Source organism: Suricata suricatta, chromosome 4 (assembly GCF_006229205.1).
Source record: "Suricata suricatta isolate VVHF042 chromosome 4, meerkat_22Aug2017_6uvM2_HiC, whole genome shotgun sequence".
Lineage (NCBI taxonomy): Eukaryota > Metazoa > Chordata > Mammalia > Carnivora > Herpestidae > Suricata > Suricata suricatta.
The window spans coordinates 14,816,050-14,829,563 of NC_043703.1; the positions used below are offsets into that span (position 1 = coordinate 14,816,050).

At 43.1% G+C, this 13,514-nt stretch overlaps 1 protein-coding gene across 1 annotated transcript in view; it reads left to right on the forward strand.

The window, feature by feature from the left end:
- The window catches only part of ABCC4 (ATP binding cassette subfamily C member 4), a 204,316-nt gene extending 201,951 nt beyond the window's left edge, over window positions 1-2,365 (forward strand). Inside the window, exon 31 of the mRNA XM_029938444.1 lies at window positions 594-2,365. Coding sequence (XP_029794304.1) covers window positions 594-701 — 108 coding nt within the window. The 3' untranslated portion in view covers window positions 702-2,365. The remainder of the gene's footprint in view (window positions 1-593) is intronic.
- Window positions 2,366-13,514: the final 11,149 nt, after the last annotated feature.

The window sequence follows — 13,514 nt, forward strand, 5'->3', positions numbered from 1 at the left end:
TTTTAATTTATCTCCAGGTTTTGAGTTAGTAAAATGATTTTGCTGTATCAATTTAATGTAGTGATAAAACAGATCCGCGATTCGGAATGATCAGAACCAAAGTGGACCCACAGGTTGCTTGGCATTACGCCCTGCCAGGCCGAGGGTTTTAATAGGGCTGCCTCCTTCTCAGAAGGAATATAATCCCTGTCGTTGTCGAGTTTTTTACAGTATTGTTTTTATTTTTATTATTTTTTTAAAGTTTGTTTATTTCGAGAGAGAGTGCATGGCCACGAGCAGGGAGGGGCAAAGAGAGAGGGAGAGAGAGAACCCCAAGCAGGCTCCACACTGTCTGCACAGAGCTCGACACAGGGCTCAAACCCAGGAACCGTGAGATCGTGACCTGAGCCGAAACCAGGAGAAGGACGCTCAGTCGACTGAGTCCCCGGCCGGCCCTCCCCGTGGTTTTACGTCATCGTGCCCCTCTCGCAGTGTGACTCCCTTCACGTGAAGAAATGGGCATTGAAGTGCACCACCCTGGGGAGGGGGACTTGAAAACTTTTAAACATGTTCTTTTCATACCCATCTTTTTTGTTTTTGTTCTGTCTTTCCAGGTGTACGTCAAAAGGAACTATCCGGATCTTACTCAGAATGGCCACGTGGCTCTTGACGCCTCCAATGGACAGCCCTCAGCCTTTACTATTTTTGAAACAGCTCTGTGATTCTGCCACAGTGCCACGTCCATTCCAGAGGCGTTTTCCTAATAGTTTTTGTACTGTGTAAATTCTACTGTGCTGTTTTTTACACTAGCAAAAACATATTTACACATCCAAGATGTTTATTTAGAGTTTTCCTCCAGCGTCACCCAATCATTTCAAACTCTATCAGGATGATTTACTATTTTTTTATTTATATGTTATAGTATTTTTTTTTCTTATCTGAATCACAGGTGCAGGACACCAGTAAAAGCTGTGTACCAGGTTTGGTGCCTTAAGAGACTTCAGAGCCAAAGCTCATTTTATAAGGCATAAGACAAAGTTGTCACAGACCTTTTTTTTTTAATACTGGCCGAAATTACATATTACTTTCCAATGATATCAGGGATTCTATTTACTTGAAGACTGTGTGAAGTTGCCATTTTGTCTCGCCACTTTTTAAATAAATACATATATGAAACTAGGATCCATTACTTCTCCCCAAAGGCCTCTGGTTGGAATAGTACAGCTAAATCTAATAGGAAAAACCAAAAATTAATTTTAAGTGACATCATAGTAGAGTCTACCCTCCTCTAAAAAAGATACATGCTTAAAATACAGGAGGGCAGTATTTACTTACATGTTCAGAATTGGAGGATGGCCATGTAGGCGATTTGATAATAAAGGACACAAATGTGATCATTGATCGTCTTCCAGATTCGCGGGACTCTGACACAGTGGCCACCGTCAGCATGGGGACAGATTCTAAAAAGACCAAACCACAGGCCGTAATTCCGGAGTACGGCGCAGGGGTCTTCCTTGGATCCCCGGTCTGCTAACAACTGACAGACTGTGGACTGTAAGCCGGTTGGCTTAGCCTTTACTGAAACCCGCTCTCCACTGTGTGTCCGAGCGCTCCTGACTGGGTGAGAAAAACAGGAAGTCGTCGCAGACAAAGGCTGTGGTCGTGCGGTGCCGTTCTCCGGCTGTGGCCGTGCGGTGCCGTTCTCCGGCTGTGGCCGTGCGGTGCCGTTCTCCGGCTGTGGCCGGCAGCCCCCCGCTTATGCACCTGCCCGGAGCCTTTGACTTCGACCACTTGTAGCGCTTTGTTTACATCTTTCTGCTGAGTGGCTCAGCCAGCCACGGTACTTCCCATCCACGGCTCTTTAGTTCGTCTTGACGGGCTGTGGTGTGCGAGTCCAGGTCGGTGAAGGTTTTGCTCTGGTGGGTTTAGGGGGACTCTCGTGACCTTGAGAATCAGGCCTATCAAGTCGCATATGTTAACATATATGCCCTCATACTGCAGATTTTCAGACCCTTTGAAGAAAGAAGCAAACGGTTTGTAGCATCAAGCCTTAAAAAGCACCCAAGGCAAACTACACCGAACACTTTGAGTGCAGTAGCTGTTTGGCTCTTTGTATTTAGAAATAATACGGTTAATGTTTAGTTCAGTAAGCCAGCAAGCGAATAATCATGGATAGTATTTCAGGACACTGAAACGGCAACAATAATAATTACAAGGTTTGTTAAAACAGTGGAGATACTGGAAATGTGTGTGTGTTTATTTAGTCTTTAGAGGTTAAGGGCAGTTAAAAAAAAACCATGTTTCTATTTTATTTGTTTTAATGTCATCATAGAATTTTTTTATGAAACAAAATTCAGTTGCAATAAATGACCCGTTCTCATCTCCATTCAGAGACTTGTGTGTTGTTCTTAGAGGGAGTGCTGACTCATGTTCTTACTGTTGAAAGCCAACACGTTTTCCAGAGATCCAAAAATATCTTCATTATCAACTTATTCGCTTAGCTGACTAGGTGGAGCACGCATTCGAAGTAGACAGGCGGTTTCCGGCGGCCCTGGAGGCAAGCCTCCCTGCTTTCTGCTTTCTCACTCGGGAAGGGAGGCAGGATGCACTTATGTCTTCGGCCTGAACGAGTATTAAACTGGTGAGGTTTTTGGTTTTTGGAAGGTGACATTGCAGTGAGCTAACAGGAAACGTTTATTTCTGCTACACTAAAATACTGTAGAACGTTGGTTCTCAACATGTGGTCCCCGGACCATCAGCCTCAGCATCGCCCGGGAACTTGTTAGAAATGCACATTCTTGTGCCTCATCCCAGATCTATTGAATCAGAGACCGGTGCCGTGGACCAGTAATCTGTGTCTTAACGAGCCCGCAGGATGATTCTGACTGAGAAACCAGTGTCCTAGAACAGAAAGTACTTCTAAAGCTCATTGAGAAAAACACACAAAGCCCAATTAGAGAAGTGGACAAGCAACTTAAATAGGCACTTTGCAAAAGAGAATATCCAAGTGACCAATAACTGGAAAAGTGCTTACTCTTATGAGTTGCCAGGGAAATGCAAATTAAAACCAGTGAGATAGCACTAAACGCCCACCAGCATGGTTTAAATTTAAAAGAATACCGATTGAGCGCCACTTCAGCATGGGGACTCTGTGCACTACTGTGTGTCTGAAAAAGTGTATATTGAAAAATCTTTGGAAAGTACTTTGATGGCATTCACTGAGCTCCGTAGCCTGTGATGCATTAATCCGACTCCAAATGCATACACATGTGCTCCAAGAGGGGTGTTTGAGGATGTTCCTGGAAGCGTAATTCCTAGAAGCCCCAAACTGGAAATAATCCAAATGCTCATCAACAGCTGAAAGAGAATAAACTGATGTGATAAATACTCCACACCAACGAAAGCAATTCAATCACGGCAGTGAAACGGCTGAACCTCAGAGACTTAAGCATGCCCCAAAAGAATATTTATAACTCCATTTACACAAAGTTCCAACATAGTGTATAGTGTTTAAGGCCTAACAGTTGCTTTGGGAAGGTGGACGGTGTTGGTAATTGGGAGAAATAAAACAGGAGCCTCTAGGGTATTTAAGGTACTTTTTTTTTTTTTTTTTTTTTGGCTGGGTGGTGGTTAGATCAGTATTGGGGTCTTCATTTATTTTCTGCTGCATGTGCCATTATGCAGTTCAAAAAAGAAAATTCTCAGCCTCGCTTTTCTTTTAGGATTTCATTCATATCCAGTGACTAACCTGCATCTGGGAAATTACTTGTGCTGAGTGCTTGAAATATGAGGCTATTAACACCTTGTCCTTTGGCCCATGGCTAATAGCCTAGCCTCATTTGAAGCTATTAGTATATGAGAGGTCAGGGTCTATATTTTCTGTGACTAATTAATAGGATAAACCTCACTTCCTCTCCAATTTCAGAAGACATTTTTAAAAAAGGAACTAAAATTTTTCTGTTTTTTTTTTTTTTTTAAAAACCACTTTATTGAGGGATGACTTACATAAAAACTTGAGTTTGGAGATAAGTCTATACTCTTGAAAACGTCACCACAATCTACACCAAAAACTTACCATCACCTCCTAGTGATGTTTCCTCCTAACACCGTTAGTGGTTGCCGCCGGAACTTGTGAAGAAATTTTTCCTATCAACTCAGTGCAGTGAATTAGACTTGTTAAGTATTGTGATTATTTGGTTAGATAATGGTTAACTTAGCTATTACCTTGTCCCTGTGTGAGCTGATGAAAATCTGTGTTGTTGTTGTTTTTTACAGAGGGTTATTAGCTGAGTATTTGTTTCCTATCTAATTTTGAAAAGTGTAATGATGTTCAGAATATTATGCCTGGAAGTGTGGTAAATTTAGCACTGAATATGTAAGTCACTTCCCACAATTCTCTTCTGGAGGGTTTTCGAGATACATTTTTACCCTAGAAAACTTAGGACATTCAAGACACCATGTCCCAAGAATAAAACGTTTATAATCCCTCTAATGTAGTTCAGGGAATGGTTTAACTTATATTTGACTAAAAGGAAAGATAACTTTCACTTGGAGTGAAGAAAAGTTCAAAGAACTTTCAAATTAACACAACAACAGAAATCCTAAACGCCATGGTAATGGTTAACTCAGTTTAGTGACCGAGTGAATTCTCAAAAGATCTTTCATTGAAAATTGATTAAGTGTGCATCAATAAAAGGAAATTATATTCTCCATCAGAAAGTTATAAGACTACATCATTCTACAAGTATAGGTTGAAAAGTGGTCATAGGTTTCCTCAAAAATTGCAATAAATTCATGGATTTGCTTCCACAAAGTATGTGTGTTTTAGTGGGTACTTTGATCCTTATCAGATTGAGGATTTTAAAGGATTTTAAAGGACATTCACACGCACAGTCGTCCTTTCCATTTTGTATTTTATTTGGGAATTCAGAAATAAATGTTAAAAATATATATATACATATAACCAATAATTTTCACTCTTGTTGAACAAGAAATAATAAGTTTTATGGGTGCCTGGGTGGCTCAGTTAAGTGTCTGACTCTTGAACTCAGTTTAGGTCTTAATCTCAGGGTCATGAGTTCAAGCTCCAAGTTGGGCTCCACACTGGGCATGAAGCTTACTTACATAGATAAATAATTTTCAAATAAAAATCTTCTCAAGTACTAGAATCTTTTTAAAAATACTTTTAATGTTTGTTTATTTTCGAGAGAGAAAATGGAGGAGAAGCAGAGAGGGAGACACAGAATCCAAAGCAGGCTCCAGGCCTTGAGCTGTCAGCACAGAGTCTGATGTGGGGCTTGAACTCCAGACCCCTGAGATCGTGATTGAGCTGAAGTTGGGTGCTTAATCTACTGAGCCACCCAGGTGCCCCTGGAATCTTTTTTGATCCATGTTGCAGTTTGGTTCTCAGATACAGAAGGTTCCAGGGCAGTACATTAGCACTATCTTTGACAAAAATGGGATATGGTCACCCCTTAGCCGCGTGGCCTTACTTACATGCTTGCGTTTCTCAGCCTCTCTGAACCTCAGCTGCTTCATCTGTAAAGTGGATGCATTTCCTGCCCTGGTGTAGTTTACTTTGGTTGAGATGATTGTTGGGCCAAGAGCATCCAAAGAAACAGGATGGAATCATTGACCTTGGACAAAAGTGGATCCCCTCTTCCCCTGAGAGAGGAGAGCAAGATGGGGGTGGATGAAGGTAGGCTGTAGACTTAGAAGGCATATTTGAGGGGGTCCCCATGGGGGCCTAAAACAAGCTGGTCTTACTTCACATATGGTTCAAAGGAAACCAGCACAAGCTCTGGAGGCCCTCTCTCAGGTTCAAATACTGGCTTCTCTGCACGTTGGTGGTCTGGATTTGGATTGGAGTTCAACTGCCTGCTCGTTGTGGGGTCTTACGGTCAGGAGACAGCACGGTATGCCTCAATTCCTTGGTAAAATTGAGTTCGGGATGGTGCTTTTCTCAGAGGGCCCTTGCAAAGGCTCAATTATGACTGTGACACAGTGTATGGCCTGGGGACTAGTCCACGAACTGTTCGTAACTAAGAATTTCAAGAAAACAAAACACTTTGGCTGTTTGACGTCACCATGACACCCAAAGTCAGGATCTGTGGACTCTTGTCCAACAGGCCAGAGAACCATGTGCTGCTGAGCGTCCGTGGTGAAGAGCACGTGACCTGAGCTATATACACTAGCAGGGAGTGGTGGGATCTGTATTTGTTTGCAATGGGCTGAAAATTTAATTAAATAAAACTGATTCTTAATCCCAGACAATGCTGGATATGTAGTTAGCTCTCAGTAAATACTAGCCTCTTTATTGTTATCATATCATGCAAAAATTATTCCATGATATTTATGTTTAAAAATTGACCTCGGGTTTTCAAAAGGCTCTACATTTGCAATATTTAATAACATTAAAAAGTTAAAAATAAATTGTTGCTCAAAGTTAGAGGTTTCTCCCTTAGTCTAGAAAGGTATTTTAAAAAACAAAACAATACTGTGCATGTTTTTACACCCACTCGATTTGTGAATCTGCACTATTGTCTTGGGGACGGACACACCAGGCCACTTTAAAAGTCCTTTGAAGAACTTAAGGGTCTATGTGTAAGCTGCTGATTTCCCTTCAAAAACAGAAAGAATATAGATTCACTGAGTTTTGCTTTTTACATCTAATGTTCTAAGGAAAAGAACCTCATTTCCCCCCCCAAAAACAAAAACAGTCTGTGTTGAAAAACAGAGAGAAACATATGTTTATTTGATTTCAGAACTTAAAAATAACATTAATAAAAGGAATAACATGCCCCAGCCATATAAGTCCTCCATGTACACTCCAGGCCCATCTAACTTGCCTTGGGGGTCAACATTGGGACTGCAAGATGTTTTTTTAAGAAGAACCAAGATCAAGACGTAGATACGCTATGAATGTTTTACAGAAAGCTTACATTGGATGGTCCTGACTAAATTCAGTCTTTCACTCAGCAACCGTACGCCTGCACCTCGCCAACTTACGATTCTCTGTCCCAATAGATGGAAGCTGTGTGTACTCCAAAACAGTGTTCGATCCAAAAGTTAATCGTATTTAATTTTGGAGGGCATGACGTGAAAAACATTTTCTAAATTAAGTTTTGCAAACTACTTCGACAAAAATTAAACCGAGGCTCTGTGAGACAGTTTCTATGTGTTAAGGGTGCTGTGAGAAAGGGACAGTCCACAGAGGATCGAAGATTTTTAAATTTCAGTTTTACAACACAATGACTTTTTAAAAAGTCCATGAGTCCATACTGATTCTAATAAGGTGTTAGGTAGACAAAAGGGAAAGGTGTTTTTCACAGTAATATACCCACGGGTCGATGGTGGAGGGTGGACAGAGAAAGTACCATGTTGCAGCCAGCATTGTCAGAAGTCAGACAAAACCTCCATTGGCTGCTGAATGAATATAGGGTGAATGGGTTTGCAGGGGGGAAGAGGGTAGGGCATTTTCATAGACTAAAAATACCTTCCTAGACTCATTAATTCGTAAGGGAGGAATTGTATCTTTAAAGTGGAAAAATCTGGCAGACACCACCCCGAGCAAGTGACCAGAGTTAATGTCACTAGTAATGGAGCAGCTGACTCCCTTGCCTCCTGATGGGCGTAGCAATGACAGACCACAATGCATCACTTCTGGGGCATTTCTGCCTCTCCACGAAAGAAAAGAAAAAAAGCATAACCTAAATCAGGTCAACAGACAGACAAACCCAAACTGACCTTCTACAGAACAACTGGCCTGTACTCTTTAATTTTTTTTCATTTTGAAGTGATCTGTACACCCAACATGGGGCTTGAACTCACAACCCTGAGATCAAGAGTTGCATGCTCCACTGACGGAGCCAGCCAGGCGCCCCTGGCCTGTACTCTAAAGATGTCAATGACAACTAAAGGTTGAAGTACTTCGTGTTAAAGGGAAACTGCAAAGACATGACAATTGAATACATCGTGTGATCCTGGATTTTAGAAAGTTCCAAAAAGGCAGGTACCGTGTAATTGGGAACACTGGAATGAGAACTGGGGAGTTGATGATAGAGTTGTATCAAAATTAAATTTCCCGAATTTATTCAAACCATAGTTACTTAAGAGAATGTTCTTATTCTCAAGAAATACACTCTGATGTATTTAGCAGTAAAGGGTTATGAGCTCTGTAACTTACTCTCAAATGGGTCAGTAAAAAGGATTATATATGTTATATATTTTACTGTACCGTATATTTATGTCATGTTACGTTCTATCATCCTGGATTAGAAACGATATGTCTACCTACCTGTCTGTCTATAAAGGGAGAAAACAAACTAGTTAGAAATATGGAGTGAGGGAACCTAGATGAAAGTTCCACAGGGGTTCATTGTACTATTACTGCAACTTTGATGTAGATAGAAATTTTTTCAAAATAAAAACTTAAAACAAACAAACAAACAAAACCTTTCCACAGCTCAACCGTGAAGTGACGTCTCCACATCTGGGTAAGCAGGAGTTGGCTCTAAGTGGTCTATAAAAATCATCAATTTTCATTTTGTGAGCATGGTTGGTCCAGCTCCCTCCAAGCTGCAGGCATCCAACCTAGCTTGAAGCAAAAGCCCACCTTCCCCAGGAATCCTGTGGAGTCAAGGTGCCCCCTGCTAACAAAATTATTTTTCACGTAGGCAGGATACAGCATTACGTGACCTTTTAAGGCAGACTCACTGATGGGCCACATTTCCAGGACTGTCATTCCCTTTATTGTTGGTGGTTCTGTCAATGCCAGCAGAGCGGTTAGGAGTGGATGTCCTTGGACAGCTGAGATGCAAAATGCTCTTCATTACTGTGGGTGATTCCAAATTCTGGGTTCCAGCGCAAATTCATTTGTCCAGAAGGCTCTCTGTCTTCCCGTGATACATAGGTATTTCTATCTGGAGTTGTACCAATCAAGCTTATTCTGGTCTGCATTTTCTTGAGCTGAAAATAAGCTAACTCCTTTTCATTAGTTTTCTTAAAGATCTGGTTCAACTGATCTCATTCTGCCACCAGTGAACTTTACAAGAAAACATCGTCACTGTGTTGATGCTGCTTGTAAATGTAGTAACCAAGCTGACACACAAGCACACGAGACAAGGATATTCATTCTAGAATCCCTTTCCTCCAAACAGGAAACCATTTTCTAGAAAGTTCACATTGGCAATTTGAAAGAATGCTGAAAAATAGGGATGTCTGATTTCATAAAAGAGATGCACATCTCTGGTCACCTTACAGCTCTCCAGAAATTTGATTTCTCTTACTAAATATTTCTAGTTTTTCTTCCTTGCTGTTTTTGAGCGAGTATAGTGAAAATAATGAGGGTACGTTATGTTCTCCGATTCGCAGTAGTTAAAACAGATAATACTTTTGGCAAGGATGCAGTAAACAAGGCAGTTTCAAAAAAGCTGGTGGAGGTGTGAGTTGCGAAGTTTCTACACTGTCACATTGTAAGGTCCTGAAAATATTCCTATGTTTTGGCTCAAACATTTTTAGGAATCTACCCCAAGGATATAACTGTAAATTCTAACAACACCAATAAACACATCCAAACGTATTTGTCACAATATTACTTCTAATATCAAAAATGGAAATAAGCTGTATTCCAGAAAGGGTCCCAATTTGGTATGTTCATACAATCAAGTATTAAGAGGCCAATTAAATAGTCTTTCCAAAGAGAATTTAATGATGTCAGTAAGTACCCATTTTTAAATATTAAATGAGAAATATTATCTAATTTTGTAATACTTTTGTAAAGCACATTTATTTATATCTTTAAAACTGAAATTTAAAAAAATAGGACTCTGAAATTAAATAATCAAAAGGTTAACAGATATCTCTCACTAATTAATTATCACTGATTTTTATTTTCATTTCCCAAATTATCCTCAATAAGCATGGGTTAGGACAGATAACCATTCATTTCTAAAACTGTGAAATCTTTTTCATAAAGACATATCTGTCACTGGGAAAGGGTTAAGAAGAAAACCAAGTTCATAGGGATGAACTCAACCCTTGCTGTCAATGCAGCGTCCAAATGGCACAGCAATGGTCTGCTATATTTCGCATCTAGGTTTTACTGACATGTTGGTTTCTAAATTACACAATGGGTCTCAATTTGCTATCACATGTCGTTTGGGGAGGCTCCTAAAATCAAATTATCAGGCAAAGAGAAATGTTTAGGCAAATTTCCCCCAAGAAACTTGGCATTTCCCCATATTGCAATAATGTTTGAGCTTTTGATTTATACATGTGGGGGCTGAAGTGCACACAACAACTAGGAACCTAAGACAATGACTTGTTTTGGTGGAATTTGGACTTTCAAGCCTCCAGGAGAGAGGATGGGTAGGTAGACTGTATCAACAAGCCTGTTCAGCCATGAGGCTTGGGGCTGGACATCAGCATGTGCCATCATGAAGGAAGACAGGTTCTCTGTCCATAGGTAGCTTTGGGTTCTCTTCGTTGCCTTCTCACCTTTGTTCCCTCTCCCACTATGTAGAACATGACTCCAGCTTAAAGAATTTTCTGACTATTGATCTTTGAATGGAGATAGCACAGCCTTTTTGAGAACTAGTTCTGTATTGAGGTCAGCAATAGTTATCTCTTACCTGACAAAGATGTCAGTACCCGGAGCCTGTCTTCAAAGCTAGGTTTTTGGGTAGGTAGACCAGATGCCCCCATGTTCTGTGCTCTAAGGAGCCCTGAGAAAATCCTCCACACAAAAGATGTTTCCCACTGATGCTTGAAGGGCCATCATTGGTGATTCATTTGTATGGGTACCTTGTGCTCTTTCTCTGAGGTCGTTTTTAAAAATAAGATATGTATTCTTATGAAGGTGTTAAGTGTGAAGTCACTAATACTTGAAGGTGAGTGAGTTACCCTATTGCTTTCTCCCTAGTAGAAAAGGCAATGGATACCACACGCGATTTTGAAGTAGTGACGTTTGTGACCCATCTGCAAGGGAAGAACCCATCCTTCGTCAACGTGACAGAAACTTCACCGATGAAGGCATTTCAACAATCACGTTGCAAAATGTCCAACACAATAAGCAAATTGCCAACGTCCTGTAGAACACATAGGCCACTGAATCTGGCTTCACTGTGTGTAGCTAAATTTGACCACCACCTACTGACCAGTCTGGCCTATTAGGCTGAATTATCCCTCAAATCCACTCTGGGTCAAAGTTGGTTCAAGGATCTTGTAGGACTTGACTTGGAGTCCATCATTCTGGGGAGAAGGAACTTGAAGAACCAGGTTTGCTTAGTAAAGGGAGGTTTTGGCCTCCTTAAGGCACCAACAGAGTTTTCAAGGGCGGCAGTCTTCTTTTATCAGAGCCTGGCTAAACGTGGCCTCTGGAACACACTAGAAGAATAATCAGTGGCAGGTGAAAGAATGAACGGTGTTCATACTGAGTACCAGGTGGACAAGTTGTACCTTGTTTCAGGCAAACAACTGTCACCTGCACATCGACATCAAAAAATTCAGATGTAGTTTAAGCTTTTAGATCACTGATTAGAGATATGTATTTATACACTAAGTGTGCTATTTATATCAATCATTTCTCTCTGTTTTGTTTTTTTTTTTCCCTCTGCCTTCATGTAGAAAGTATCTGCTGCTAGCAGGACCCAGCCCAGAGCCGGAGAACCAATGGAGGCCCACATAGCATATGTCTGGATAGGAAAAGTTACGCTCGAGCTAACAAAATGTTCAATAAAATATGTTTTGTCTTTCCACCTTGATAATCCTTCAGAACCACCTGGAAGGCTTCATTCACATTTAGAATTCTTGGATTCTCAGAGTTCTGGGCTGAAACTGGAAGTATGAGGAGAGCTGGCCCGTGCCCACAGCCCACACAGGGGAAAGCTTCATCAGCACAGGTGAGGACACCCGGACAGCACAGGCAATCCTGCCCACCCTGCCCCCTCCCCTGGCAAATAGGCCTCCCAGCCCCAGGAGACTCATCACACCAGTGCTGCCTGGGGATGCAGCCCTTCTGAGGATGGACTCCGGCAACAGGTCGGTGCAGGGCCTCCTTCCAGGGGGCTGGGGCCACTCTGGCATCCTGGCTGCCCTGAGCGGTCTAGGTCAGTGCTTCTGCATCTCTAACGTGTGCAAAATCCACTTGGGAATCTTGCTAACACGCTATCGTTCAGAGGGCAGAGCCTGCATTGCACAAGCCATGGTGACGCTGAGGCTGCTGGCTGTGGACCGTGCTGGGAAGCGAGCCCCACGGGGGATGGGCCCCGGGGGGCTGTGTCCCCTTGGCTCTCAGACGCCTGGTCCCATGGGGACTGGCCGGGTCAGCGCCAGACGCCTCTTGCCTGATCTAAGGGTGCTCTGGCCCCTTGCTGGCCCGTGTCCCCGGCGCATCACTGGGCTGGGTTCCCACAGTGCAGGTCCCTGGTCCTCGGCTGGCTCCGCCGCCGCCACCTTTGATCTCCCACCCACTCTCCCCAAATCGAGTTTCTCTTGGCTCCTTTCCCTGCAGTGTTCCACACCTTCCCCCGCTTTACTCTTACGCCACAAAACAAATGTAAAAATAACATTTCAAAAATACTGAAAATTAAGGCTGATGAAATCGTGTTTTTGTTTTCTTGGGACCCAAGCAGGCAGGAACAGCCCTACATGCGGTCTCTCCGGGGCCTGGTGTTCGGTACCGTATCGTATCTGCTCGCTCCTTGCCTGAAATCACGACTTCCAAACAGAAACGCTCGCAGCTTTGAGAGCAGCCTGAATTTTCCTCCCCTATTTGTATTTTGACAAGGCTCTGAAAGCTGCTATCTCCCCATCTAATGGGATCAAATAGGCTGCTAAAAATAACTCCTGCAAGACTGGGTTCCGAATGGGAAACATCTCTCCCCATTCCTGCCTGTTATTTGGAGGAAGCTTAATCCTTCCTTAGACTTGTGTTCAAGTATTTGCACTGGTTTGTGTTCTTTTCTTCTTTCAAGGTTATTTTTCTCGATTTGCCCGAGTTATTTGAACAGGTGGCTTTGCACAACCTATGCTAATGGGAGGCTTTTGTCCGCTTTGAGATTGCACCGGAGTCGTTTGCGGGAGAACGTTTCTTCCTCGCTGCACGACGCACACCTGCTCTGATCCCGGCCCTGCACTAACTGCAGAACTACGCCGGGGACGTTTCCTCCGAGGGGTCGCCGGCCCAGAAAAGCAGCGGCACTGCTGACCGCAAGGAGGCACGAATCCCCCTTTTCCTCCTTCCTCGCGCACGTGACAAGCAGCCAAGGGCCGCGTTGCGTGGCGTCGTGTGGCTTGGGGCTGGGTGCCCCCCTGGCCCTGTCCGGACGTTGAGCGGACAGTAGGGATCCCTGCTGCGAAGGTGTCGGGGGCCGGGGAGAGGGGGACCCTCGCCGGACCTGGCCAAGGTCGCGGTGCAGGTGGGCGCACGAGGCCTCCGGGGAGCCCTGAGCGCGGTGCCGGGGTCCCTTTGTCCCGGGCCACCTCGGGCGGGGGCAGCGGGCGCGGGCCCGGAGGCGCGTCTGGCGGCCGATCAC